The 12981-nt window shown below is 49.6% G+C and overlaps 1 protein-coding gene across 2 annotated transcripts in view; it reads right to left on the bottom strand.

Moving 5' to 3' along the window:
- Positions 1–7053: 7053 nt before the first annotated feature.
- Positions 7054–12981, bottom strand: part of Iqsec2 (IQ motif and Sec7 domain ArfGEF 2) — a 105012-nt gene continuing 99084 nt past the window's right edge. The window contains exons 12-15 of one of the 2 annotated variants that reach the window (XM_070040435.1): positions 12162–12323; positions 10488–10661; positions 9980–10029; positions 7054–9384 (exon numbers count right to left, since the gene is read on the bottom strand). In XM_070040435.1, coding sequence (XP_069896536.1) covers positions 8419–9384; positions 9980–10029; positions 10488–10661; positions 12162–12323 — 1352 coding nt within the window. In that variant the 3' untranslated portion in view covers positions 7054–8418. The remainder of the gene's footprint in view (positions 9385–9979; positions 10030–10487; positions 10662–12161; positions 12324–12981) is intronic. The other variant, XM_070040436.1, reaches the window with a different exon arrangement.

Genomic DNA, 12981 nt, shown 5'->3' with positions numbered 1-12981 from the left:
GAACTCTGGGCTTGGGCGCTGTCCCTGTGCTCTTCAGCTCAAGGCAAATGCTCTACCGCTTAAGCCACAGCGCCACTTTTGGTTTTCTAGTGGTTTATTGGAAATAAGAGTCTCACAGACTTTCCTGCATGGGCTGGCTTTGAACAGTGAGCCTCATATCTCATCTTCCTGAGTAGCTAGGATTACAGGCATGAGCCACCAGTGTCCGGCTCTTGTTGTTGTTGTATTGTCGGTCATAGGGCTTGAACTCTGGGCCTGGGCACTGTCCCTCAGCTCTTCAGCTCAAGGCTAGCACTCTACCACTTGAGCCACAGCGCCACTTCCGGCTTTGTCTGCTTATGTGGTGCTGAGGAACCGAACCCAGGGCCTTATGCATGCAAGGCAAGCACTCTACCACTGAGCCACCTTCCTAGCCCCATGGTACACTATTGTACTGCCTAGTGAAGTGTTTTCTCATCTACAGCACTGGGACAAAGGGGTCTGATTGATCTGGTAGCATCTTCCACATGATGTTGGTTTTGTAGGCATGCAGAATATAAGAATTGTAGGGGCATGGAGGCTTCTAACAGATTTTCAAAGGAAGACCCCTGAGTCCAAGCAATGTGTGGCAAGCTTAGAATCCCTGCAGGCAGTCTCTGAGAGGACAAGGCATGAAGTTGTGAGGGTAAAAGCAAAGATGCAATCAACTAGCCAGGTACCAGTGGCTGATGTCTGTAATCCTAGCAATTCAGGAGGCTGCGGTCTGAGGATCACAGTTCTAAATCAGTCTGGGCAGAAAAATCCCAGACACTCTTATCTCCAATTAACCACCAAAAGAAAAAAAAAAAAACAAGAAATGAAGGTGTGGTCCAAGTGGTAGAATTATAGCGTTGAGCACAAAAGCTACAGCACCTATACCTTGGGTTCAAGCTCGTGTGCATGCAGGTGCAGGCGCGCACATGCACACTCACCCATGCATGTGTGTGTGTGTGTGTGCGCGCATGCGTGCGTGTGTGTGCATGCAGGTGCAGGTGCGCGCGCGCGCACACACACACACACACACACACACACACACACACATACGGCAATGGACTCAGGGAAGTTAGAAATTCCAAAAATATGAATATCTGCCCAGAAAACTTCAGTGAATGAGCAGAACCAGTCCAAGAAAGGCCATATGGGCTGTAACGCACAAGGCAAACACTTGGAGGTATACATCATGACATCCTAGATGCTGGACATGGAACTACAAGGTTTAATGTTAGTCTTGTTGAGTTTCAGCCTTGCTTTTGGTCCCATTCTTCCTTTCTGGATCCCTATTCTTTCCTTTTTTGTGTGTTGTGCCAGTACTTGAGCTTAAAGTCTGGGCCTTATGCTCTTACTCAGCCTTTTCTGTTCATGGCTGATTATTTTTACCACCTAAGCCATACTTCCACTTGTGGCTTTTTTTTTCAATTTTCAGGTCTTAGCCTCCTGAATATCTAGGAGTATAGGTATTGGGCTTAGACTTCTATTTTTCCATCTTGGAATGGCATTGTTTACTCTGTGCCAGTATGTCTTTTGTATTTTACAGTGGCTTCCAGTTGAGTTTGCATTAAGTCTTGGAGGAGACTGTACTTGAACCTTTTATCACTATTGGAAATTAATAGACTGTAAGGACCTTTCAAGATAGAGTGACTGCATCTTGCATTATGTAATGGACAAAAAAGACTTTGGGGGACAGATGTATAAAGTTGTTTGAATATGATGTGTGTGTTGAGGCCTAGGTAACCTAGGTGGGGGTGCTTTTGGGAGAAAGGCTGAAACTTTAGGAGGTAGGGCCTAGCTGGAGGAAGTAGGTTACTGTGGCATGTGTTAAAAAGACTATCTTCTTTACTGATAAGCAACTTTGTTTCACCCTGTATTCACTCCCTTAGGCTAGCTTGACCATGAAGTGAAACCCCTGAAGTTATAAGCCACAATAAATCTTCCCTCCCATATGTGTGTGTGTGTGTGTGTGTGTGTGTGTGTGTGTGTGTGTGTGTGTGTGTGTGTGTGTGTGCGTGCATGCCCGTGCCTGTGCTGGTCCTGGGGCTTGAACTCAGGGCCTGGGCACTGTCCTTGAGCTTTTGTGCTCAAAGCCAGTGCTCTACCACTTGAGCCTCAGCTCCACTGCTGCCCTTTTAAGGCAGTTAACCGGAGATAGAGTCCCAGAAACTTTTCTGCCCAGGCTGGCCTTGAACCGCAATCCTTAGATCTCAGCCTCCAGAATAGTTAGGATTACAGGTGTGAGCCACCGGCACTAGGCTCCTTAAGCTGTTTTGTCACAGTGATGAAGACTTGATTAATAAACACTATAGAAGCTCAGTGTATCATCTGGTCTTACTTTAGCTGCCACTGAAGCCAAGGTGAGAAAAACCTGTTGGTTACATAGCAACAAGATCCACAGAAGCAGCCTGTCTGTATCTACACTTGTGTTCAGTGTCTGCTGTGCCTGCTGCCAGTTTCACTCCTCTCTCTTCGCCCCTCCTCTTTCCCTTCCCCCTCTCCTCCTCCCTTCCTCCCTCCCTCCCTCCCCCTTCTCTCTCTCTCCAAGCCACACCTCCAGATCTCCTGCCTTTCTCACTGTCTTAGTAACTGTTGAATTCTCTCATACTTCCTTAGCCTTTGTTGCCATTTCTTTATTAGGCCAGTTCCTCCCAGCCTTTCAACTCAGCTAAAGAGGCAGTTCCTGAAAACCTTCCTTGATTTCAGTTACCACCTCCTATGCTCCCACACATTCAGTCAGATTGCCTTGACATTATCTCTACCAGGCTTCCCACTCCTGAGAGTTTTGTCCTACACTGTTCAATATGGTTGCTACTTCCCACATGTGGCTATTTAAATTTAACTAAGAATTTAAAATTCAGCTCCTTAGTCACACTAGCCACATTTCAAGTATTCAATAGCCACATGTGTTTAGTGGTTACTATCTCGAATGGTGCCAGTCCAGAAAGAATTATTTGCCAGCACTGGTCTAGAACAAAGATAACTGGCACTGATGGCTTAGCCCTGTAATTTTAAGTATGGAAGAGGGGGGGGGGGCAGGGGTGAAATCTGGAGGATTGAGGTTCAAAGCCAGTCTGGATAGGTAAGTCTGACAGACTCCAGCTTCAAAATAAATAGCAAAAGCTGAGCTGGAACCGTGGCTCATGTGGTAGAGTGCTAGCAGAGCAAGCACAAGGCTTGTATCAGAAGGAAAAAACAAACACAAAAACTCTGTGAGGTCCTAGAACCTTTGTTGTTTTTTTTAATGTGTGGTTCTTTCCCACCTACAAACTCGAAGAGATTGGGCGTAGCACTTTTGATATAAGAACAGTAAATGGGCTTTTTATCTTTAGGTTCTCAAAGAAATGGGGAAGTGAGATAAATTACTTATCTACAGTCTGGGAGACGAAGATGAGAGGATGAGGGAGGCAGGGATAGTCCAGTTCTGAGAATGTAATGAGAACAGGAGGAGAACTTAAAAAGGGCTGAACACAGCATGAGGATATCCTAGAGGGGCCCAAAGACTTGGCACACAGCTCATATCAATCAACAAATCAACCAACAAAATGCTAACTCTAATACTTAGCTTAGAAGGAGCTATTCATTCCTTCAGTCATCAAAACTTGAATGATGAACCAGGTACTAGTGGCTCATGCTTGTAATCCTAGCGACTCAAGAGGCTGAGATCTGAGAATTACTGCTGGAAGCCGGTCTGGGCAGAAAAGTCCATGAGATCCTTTCTCCAATTAATGCCTCCAATAAAAACAAATAGAGCTATCACTCATGTGGTAGAGCACTGTCCCTGGGCTCTTGAACAGTGTGTGGGCTCTGAGTTCAAGCCTCAGGACCAGCACACATAAAAAATGTTCTTGATAAAAAAGGATACCCATAGGGGAGGAACCCCAAAGATGTAATTTCTCTGAATGTTTTAAACACTTTATTTAAATGAATTCCATAAAATGGAATTGTGGGGTTTTTGTTGTTATTGCTGCTGGTAGTGGTGATAATGTTTGTGCTTTGAGTTTTCTTGGTTTTTTTTTTTTGTTTTTTTTTGTTTTTGTTTTTGCCAGTCCTGGAGCTTGAACTCAGGGCCTGGGCACTGTCCCTGAGCTTCTTTTGCTCAAGGCTAGCACTCTCCCATTTAAGCCACAGCACCACTTCCGGCTTTTTCTGTTTATGTGATACTGAGGAATTGAACCCAGGGCTTCATGCATGCTAGGCAAGTACTCTACCACTCAGCCACATTCCCAGCCCTTGAGTTTTCTTTTGTGGGGACAAAAAGGGGCACAGAAAGGGAGGGAAGGCAGTTGAATACATTTAAATGCAACCATGCTATTTTGTATACACCATGTGAAAAATGACCTATGTAACTTGTGGGCAGGGATGGGAAGAGGAAATGTGAAAATCAAAAGAGGTGACATTGTCCAAAAAAAGAAATGTACTCATTACCTGATTTATGAAATAACCCCTCTGTATAACATCTTAATAACAACAAAATTATTTTTTAAAAAATCCTTGAGGGACCATTGGTACCTGTGGCTCACATCTGTAATTCTAGCTACTCAGGAGGCTGAGATCTGAGAATTTTGGTTCAGAACCAGCCAGGGAGAACTGTCTGTGACTTACCTCCACTTAGTTAAAAAAAAGCTGACTAAGTGAAAGTAAGGGAAGACATGACTCAAGTGGCAAAGCAGCAGCCGTGAGTGAAAGAGCCCAGCAAGAGTGTACTTTAGTGACATTTGAGGCAAGATGGGTGACTCACATCTGTAATTACACCAGCTACAAGGGAGGCAGAGGTCAGGAGTACTGGTTCAAAGCTAGCCCAGGGGGGAAAAGTTAGTTAGATCTCATCTGACAAAAACCAGGGGGCTGGGAAGGTGGCTCAGTGGTAGAGCACTTGCCTTGCATGCATGAGGCCCTGGGTTTGATTCCTCGGCACCACATAAGCAGAAAAAGCCAGAAGTGGCTCAAGTGGTACAGCACTAGCCTTGAGCTGAAGAACTGAGGGATGGCACTCAGGCGCAGAGTTCAGGCCTCACAACCGGCAAAAAAAAACCCCAAAAAACCAAACACACACACACACACACACACACACACACACACACACACACACACACACACACACACACACAACAGGCATGGTGGCAAGAAAGTAGGTAGAAGGATCATATTTTGAGGCCAGCCCTGGACAAAAAGCCAGGCCCTACCTGAAAAATAGCCTAAGGCAGAAAGGAATGGGGCATGGCTTAAGTTACAGAACTTATACAAGTACAAAGCCCTGAGTTCAAACCTCCAAATTCCTTAGTCTGAAGTGCTGAAGTGCTTAGTCCAAAGTGAACACTGAAGTTCATAGAAAGTTCTTTCTTTTTTCTTTTTTTTTTTTTTTTTGGGGGGGGGGTCCGGTCATGGGGCCTGAACTCTGGGCCTGGGCACTGTCCCTCAGCTCTTCAGCTCAAGGCTAGTGCTCTACCACTTTAGCCACAGTGCCACCTCCAGCTTTTTTCTTTTTGCTTATGTGGTGCTGAGGAGTCAAACCCAGGGCCTCATGCATGCAAGTGTTCTACCACTGAGCCACCTTCCCAGCCCGAAATTTCTTTCTATTACTAAAAAGCCCCAGCTTGCAGAACTAGGCAATGCTCTATTCATGGAGTATGAAGACAGAGGCAAACTGTAGGGAGATGGGGGAAATGTAAGACACATATGTGTGCTGTCCTAGACAATGTGAAGAAAATGACACACACTAGAGTCACTCTCAAGCTACCTGTGGCCTGATAGGAAATATTATGGGTTGAGGGATCTCAGACAATGTAAATAAGAGTACAAATTGTGCCAGTGCCAATGGCTCACATCTATAATCCCAGTTACTTGGGAGGCTGAGATCTGAGAATCACTGTTCCAAGTCAGTTTAAGACTCTTATCTCCAGTGAATCACCAAAAGGCTGGAAACGGATCTGTGGCTCAAGTGGTAGAGTGCCAGCCTTGAGCAAAAAAGCTGTGACAGTACCCAAGCCCTGAGTTGAAGCCCCAATTCTGGCATGTGTGCTGCATGTGTGTACGTGCATGTGCGCATGTGCATGCGCGCGCGCGCACCCACACCCACACCCACACACACACACACAGAGGAAAAGAGCAGAGATTGTCAAGGGTAGGTCCTTTAAGCTCATCTTGCAAAAGCAGGAAAGCCTCTGTGATGTCAGGAGGGAACATGCCTGGCCGGAGGGGAAAGGCACAAGTAAAATAACAGGTGGGAAAGTACATAGGCACTCTGAGAGAACAGCAAGCAGATGGTGCAAGCTTGAGTGAGGAATGAAGGGACTGCAAAGGTGTTGAGTCACCCCATGAAGGCAAGCAGCTTGCACTTGTTTCCACAGGTGGCCAAGAACAGTTGACTATGTGTCTGGCAGGAGGTAGGCTCTTCATGTGCATCTGGTAACAATTGCCTTGCAATATTGTTATCCCCAGCCTTTAAGTAAAACAAAACAAAAAACTAATATGCTCTGAGGGGCTGGGTGACTTGACTTGTCAAGTCACTGGGCCACAATCTGAGAACTGTAAAAGCTGAATTTGGGGGAAAATTCAAGCAGCCTCAAGCTGAAGGTGGGAGAATGGTAGTGACCAAAGGTAGTCCAGCTTGTTCCACTAAAGGACAAATCAATACTGCTGATTGGATTTGATTCAGGACCAAACACTTAGCTCTTCAAACACTTAGGTCTTGTCTGTGAGAAGTTATCAAATGTTAAGATGGCTCCAGCTGCTGGAGATGAGGATCAGGCATAAAGGCCCAGATCTGTAATCCTACCTACTTGGGAGGTAGAGGCAGGTAAATCCCCAAAGTTTACATGCCTACCAAAGGCCACATTCTTGCCATTTTGTCATTCAGACTATGTTTGAAATGAGATAGGAAGACCTTTACCACTCTTCCCACCCAACCAAAGCATCTCGCCCCACCTAGTTGCCCAAACTACCATGAGTGTATCATCTCCCCAGGGCTAAGGCCTCTCTTTCTCCAGGGTCTCCACAGTGGGGAATGTGGCTGGGGGTGGGGAAGACAAGTAGGAGGCAGAGGCAGGAGGTGAGCACAAGGTCTTTTATGAGGCATCAAATATACATTCTTATATACAAGGAGGAAAAAAGACAATGCCTGAACGCCAGCTCCTCTCCATACAGCCCCTCCCACCACCACATACCCCCTGAGCCCAGGGTCCCTGGCTCTTCAACAGCCAGGGTCTATCTATCTATCTGTACTGCAGCCCACAGTGGAGAGGGGGAGAGGAATGTAGGAGCTGAGAATGGAGCTGGATTGCGGGGCAAGAAGAGGAGCTGGGACTTGTAAAAAATATATTTATAATAAATAAATAGGGCTGCAAAAGGGCTGGAGAGGCAGTGGAAATTTTGATGGACAGAAAGGACTCAGGCATTCTGGCTCCCAGCCCCAGCTCTGATGGCTTCTATCTCTGCCTCAGGAAGGACATCCTGGGCTCAGGGGAGCCCTCTGGGAGCGCCTCCCCAGGGCTGATGTTAGGTACCTTGCCCAGAGAGTTGTGTGTGTGGGCAATCATCTGTAAAGTGCATTGTCTTCAGTTGTAGAGGGGAGAGGCAAAAGGGAATGGGGGGGCATGCAATATGGGTGAGGGAGGGCAGTGCCCTTCTCATCCAAGACCTGAGCCCCCCCCACACTCAAAGAAAACCTGTCTTGACTTTGATCAGGATAAGACCATTTGTAGGGTAAGGCCAAGTTCCTGAAGCCGAAGAGGTCTGGGCTAGGGCCTACTGGAGAGAGGGCATTGACTGGCTCGAGAGAGAGGAAGCACTGCCCTGTGTAGGGGCCAGCCCAAGCGGGGGTCCCACCCACGGAGTGCATTGACAGTCTGTGTCCTCGAACAGGCAGAAAGACACATGGAGGTGTGTGGCCAGGCCCTGAGGTCAGAGAGAGGGCTGAGCCAGCTGAGGCTTGGCCACAGCTCTACAGAGCTCTCTTCTCCTAGGCTCATGCAGCCAGAGGAGCTCTGGGGGAAGCTTTCACCTTTACAGCTCTGGTCATCTGCCCATCACCACCAGCCAGAGCTGCAAGGGAGCTCACACTGGCCTGGAGGTCTGAGGCCACGGAGCTAGACCACCAGGACAAGTGGCAGGGGCGGGGGAGGAAGACAGGAAAAAGAGGATGAGGATCTTTAAAAGACCCTCACCACTGCCCAGCATCAAAGAGTGCCCTAAGTCCAGGCTGTAAATGGCAAGGGCCCTCAAATCTGAAAGGAAACCCCGTGGCAACTGCTAAGGGCTGGAGGAGGGGTCCCAAGGCAGAGAGAAAGTGGAGAGGAGGACACTGCTATGTGTATATATATTTTGAGAAAAACAGAGGGAAGAAGAGGGGTAAGATCTCTCTCCCGTGGATTCCTCAGACCTTCCTGATTTCCAGCTCGCTCGCTCCATTTATCACACCACGGTACTAATCCGGCTTGGTTTGGACTTGGGGTTTGCATTGGGTGGGTTGGCCGTGCCAGAGGGCCCAGAGGCGTGCAGTGGGCCATGGGGGGAAGTGGGAGGCAGGGGTGAGTGAGGGGTGTGAGGTGATGGTGGGGGTAGGGGTGGGTAGGAGGGGTGGGGTGGAATGGGTGAGTGTGGCGACAGTGGTGACTGGGGGTGGTGGGGATGGGAATAGGAGCCTCCTGGTGGCCGGGATCCCGGGCCTCCAGCTGCACCTGCTGCTGGCATCATCTGTGGGTGGTGACTGAAGATGAAATGCTTGGGGCCTTGTTTGTGAGCAGGAGGATGTTGGGGGGCAGGACTGTATAGGGGCAATGGGGATGTGGGCTGGTGCAAAGGATGGCGGCCATGTGGAGCAAACTGAGGGTGGCCTCCAGCCCCTCGCCTTGGGGCCCTGCCTGGCCGGCCTAAGGTGTAGTGCTGAGGACCTGGAACAGGGCCATGGGCATGGAAGTGGCGATGTGGTCCCACAGGAGGGGCAGAGGCTGGTGGTGGTGGAATGGAGCTCAGCTGGGGCAGAGGTGGAGGCTGCTGAGGAGGAGGGGGGAGAGGGGGTTGCTGGGGTGGGAGGTAGGGTGGTGGGGCAGGCCCGGGTCCTTGGCAATACTGGGCATGCAGGGCCTGGAGTTTGGATTGCCCATCAGGTAGCACCCCCAGACCACCGTGGCTGTGACCATGGTGATGGTGGTGGTGATGGTGGTGGGTAGAGGAAGCAGATGAAGAAGAGGCAGAGGCCTGGCCTGTTGGCGGTGGTGGCATCTGGAAGGGCCCCTTGCCCCGCTTGCTTCCAAATAGGGAGCCCAGGAAAGATGAGGAGTTGGAGACCGGCCTCTGGCTCTTGTACTCCTCTGGCGGCGGGGGTGGGGGCGGAGGTGGCATCCTCTGGTGAGGGCGTGGACTGCTAATAACAGACCCCTGGAAAGGGGGAGGGTGGAAGTCAGGCCAGTCTAGACATCCTAAACCCCCAACCCTAAGCTCCACCCCTGTCCCTGAGGGCTGGAGCTGGGGAGACAGGGATCCCCAGGTGAGAATGGAAAGCAAATAGCAGTCCTGTCCTTGGTACATGGAGCTCCCCAGGCTGGACAACTCTGCTGCCACATCCACTACCTCAGCTGAGAGCCTCAGCAGGCAGAGGAACACTGAGTAGGAGCTCCTCCTCATGCCCGTTTTGCAGCCTAGGAACACATTGGGCCCACGGAGGCAGAGTGACCTTGCTTAGGGTCAAAAGATCAGGACTTAGAGACAAAAGCTTCTCACACCCCAAAGTCCAAAGGCATCCCTACTTCGGGCTGAGAAGGGGCATGGGAGAGTGGAAGACAGACAGAAAGACAGGCAGAGTGAGGACAGACAAGAGTTGAGGACAGATGGAGAGAGTGGTTGGCTGGGAGAGGCAGCTGCACAGTTCCCAGTAGGGAAGAAGGGGGAAGCAACAGGCCCCCTCCTCCTCTGGGGCTCCATGGCCGGGGCAGGGCTCATGCAGAGGATGAGTGGGGCAGGAGCTGGCACTTACTTCGATGGTGCTGTCCAGCGATCCCACGCTGTTACGCCGCCCCCGCTTCCCTGCACCCACAAGCAAGGAGCCCAGCGTCAGAGCAGCAACCCCCCCTCCCCACCCTGCTGGGCTCCAGATCTGGGCACCAGGCCTGGGCCCCTCCCGGGGAAAGACACCCCATTTATCCCTTTCCCCCATTGAAGAGGGGGAGGTGGGGAGGAGAGGTGGAGAAGGAGGAGAGAGAGGAGGAAAAAGATGGAGAAGGAGGAGAGGTGGTAAAGGAGAGACAGAAGAGGGAAAAGAGGGGCTGAGATTATGGCCCCACTTCACATTCCCTGGCCCAAACCCTGGGCTCCACCTGTTCTGACCTGGTTACCAGGCCCCCCTGTGGCACAGTGCCCAGGGCTCCTGGTGAAGGCAGGGTGCGTGCATGTGTGGCAGGGAAGGCTGGCAGCCAGTGATAGGAGGCAGAGAGGACACCTGGTCCCACGTCTCCCCAGCTAGGGTAGGGGCCCAGGAGACCTACCTGCATCAGACAGATCTCGCAGGGAACTGCTGAGTGCTCCCCGTTTGAGCCCGTCGCCTGCCCCGTAAGTGTCCTCCAGGCTACTGCGGGCCAGTGTCCCATTCACTGAGTCCTTGGCTCCTCCCGGCTGTGAGGCGTTAGGCCTTATCATACCTTTCTGCTTCTCCAACTCCGCTGGATAGCAGTGGGGAAGATAGGGAACACAGGTCAGGAACAGGAGTGAGAGCTCACCTGACTGATCATAGCCCTCCATAGGTCTTCTTTCCTTCTTCAGGCCTCCCATTTTGCTCCTAGACTACCAGCACTTGTTTTCCTTCAAACTGCCTCTACCCCAGTGTCCTGCACCCTGCATCCCCCCTCCTATTTGGTCTTTCCTTCTTCTTTTTTCCTCTCCTTTCTACCCTCACATTCCTCCCCTCTTTTGTCCTACTGTAGCCAAGTGTTCCCCACCCCATCCACCAAACACTGCTGTTCTTCCAACAAGAGTTTTCCAGCAGATGCTTCTCAGGAAAGACAGGAAGGCCCATCAACCCTAAGGTGAAGGGCAAGTTTTTTGCAGAGTTCACTGAGTTCTCAAATACCTTGCTGCGGAGTAGAGGGCTCCCAGAAGGGCAAGAGCATACAACCGACAGAAATCAAAGCCTCTTATTATGTCACCAGGCAATGTCCTGGATACTACACATACTTGAACCCTCTCAAGTCCACAATATTCACATTGTGTACAGGAAGACGCTGAGAATCTGAAAAGTCACGGAGCTGTCCCAGAGTCACAGAGTTGGGAATGTTGAAGCTGATATTATGGAAGCAAGTTGGCCTCATCTTCAAGCCTGGGCTCTTCCAGCCTCCTTTTTACCTACAGAGATCCTGGAAACTATCTATTGCCCTCCCCTCCTCTTGACATGATAATCCCTCACTCAGCATTTCTCCAGGGTCTCTGAGGGTCTGCTCAACAGAAACTCCTGATCCTGTGTAATTGAAAAGTACTAAAGATCCTGTCCTGCTGCCTCTGCCCTGTCTTTTTCTCCTTAATGTCAACTTACTTAACAGAGATTGCTTAGCCTGGAAATGAAATGTAATCACTTTTTCTAATGTATATGATCAATATGACTTTGTATAGTCTCTGAGGGGCTGAGAGGATGTGTTAATGAGAATGTCTTAAGGAAATGATATGTGAGGAGTGAAGAGGAGAGGGCAAGACAAAGAATGATATTTATTGAACATGAAGGAGATAGTAGGACATCTTGGCTACCTTGGTCTCATTTCATCTTTATAACTCCAATTTCATGTAGGAAGAAACTGGGGTTTGGAGGGCTAGGCAACTCACCCCAGTTTACCCAGACAATAAGGACCATACCTGAGGTCTGAAACTACAGTCCTACCTCCTACACCCTGATTCTTCTCCCTTATTGATGCCTTTCAATAGAAGGATGAGTTGGCTCACGATTGAAGGCTGGGTATAGAGGCCACAGCACAGACTCTTAATGCTTGGAATAATAATCTGAGGTGGAAAAGTAATGTTATCATTGAAGGTATTCAAGCAGAAGGGTTTCTGGAAAGAGGGTAGGATGGTCGGACAAGTTAAGCCTCAACTCTTGAGATGCTCAGAAGATAGAATTCTTTGTGTCTGCTGGGCACTGTATCGTGACAGGAGGAAGATGTGGCTGGGCTACTCACACTCCACACGATATTTCTCCATCTCTTGCACCTCGGCAATGGACTCGCGCAAGTCAGAAGTGAAGCGTAGCCGGTCCTGGAGGCTGGGGGCATTGAAAATGATGAGGACTTTGCGTTCCCCACCAGGTACTGCAGATAGTAACTTTATTCCAAACTGGTAATCTGTGGACAAAGGGAAGGGACAGGTCATGTTGGGGGGCCTCTGTCAGGACTGAAGCAAGGTGGCTTAGATGAGAAATTATGTGTATGTATGTGTGTGTGTGTGTGTGGGTGTGGGTGTGGGTGTGTGTTTGTCTGTCTTTCAATATCTCCCCTCCCTCTTTCTCTCTCTCTCTCCCTCCTTCCCCCCTCTGTCTCTCTGTCTCTGTCTCTGTCTCTCTCTGCTAGTACAGGGGTTTGATCTCAGGACCTGGGCACTGTCAATTAACGTTTTTGCTCAAGGCTGACACTCTACCACTTGAGCCACACAGCTCCACTTCTGGCTTTCTAGTGGCTAACTGGAGATAAAAGTCTCACGGATTTTGCTCCTCAGTTTAGCTTCAAATCTCAATCCTCAGATTATGGGATTATGGGCATGAGCCATAAACACTCTCTCTCTCCCCATCTTCCCTCTTTATCTCCTCCTCCCTCCCCCTCTCTCCCTCTCTCTCTCCAGGGACTTACCATGTTGCCTAGGCAGGTCTTGAACCCCTGGGCTCTTTCTACCTCAGTTTCCCAAGAGCTGGGACTGTGGGTGAGTACTACTATACCTGACTTGGAAATAGTCTTTCAAGTATCCAACTTTGCAAAATCCACTTCTGGATTTTGCTCATTAAATGAA

The sequence above is a fragment of the Dipodomys merriami genome, unplaced genomic scaffold (genome assembly GCF_024711535.1).
Source record: "Dipodomys merriami isolate MVZ:Mamm:240054 unplaced genomic scaffold, mDipMer1.0.p SCAF_3, whole genome shotgun sequence".
Lineage (NCBI taxonomy): Eukaryota > Metazoa > Chordata > Mammalia > Rodentia > Heteromyidae > Dipodomys > Dipodomys merriami.
This window is presented reverse-complemented; position numbering and strand designations above follow the sequence as displayed.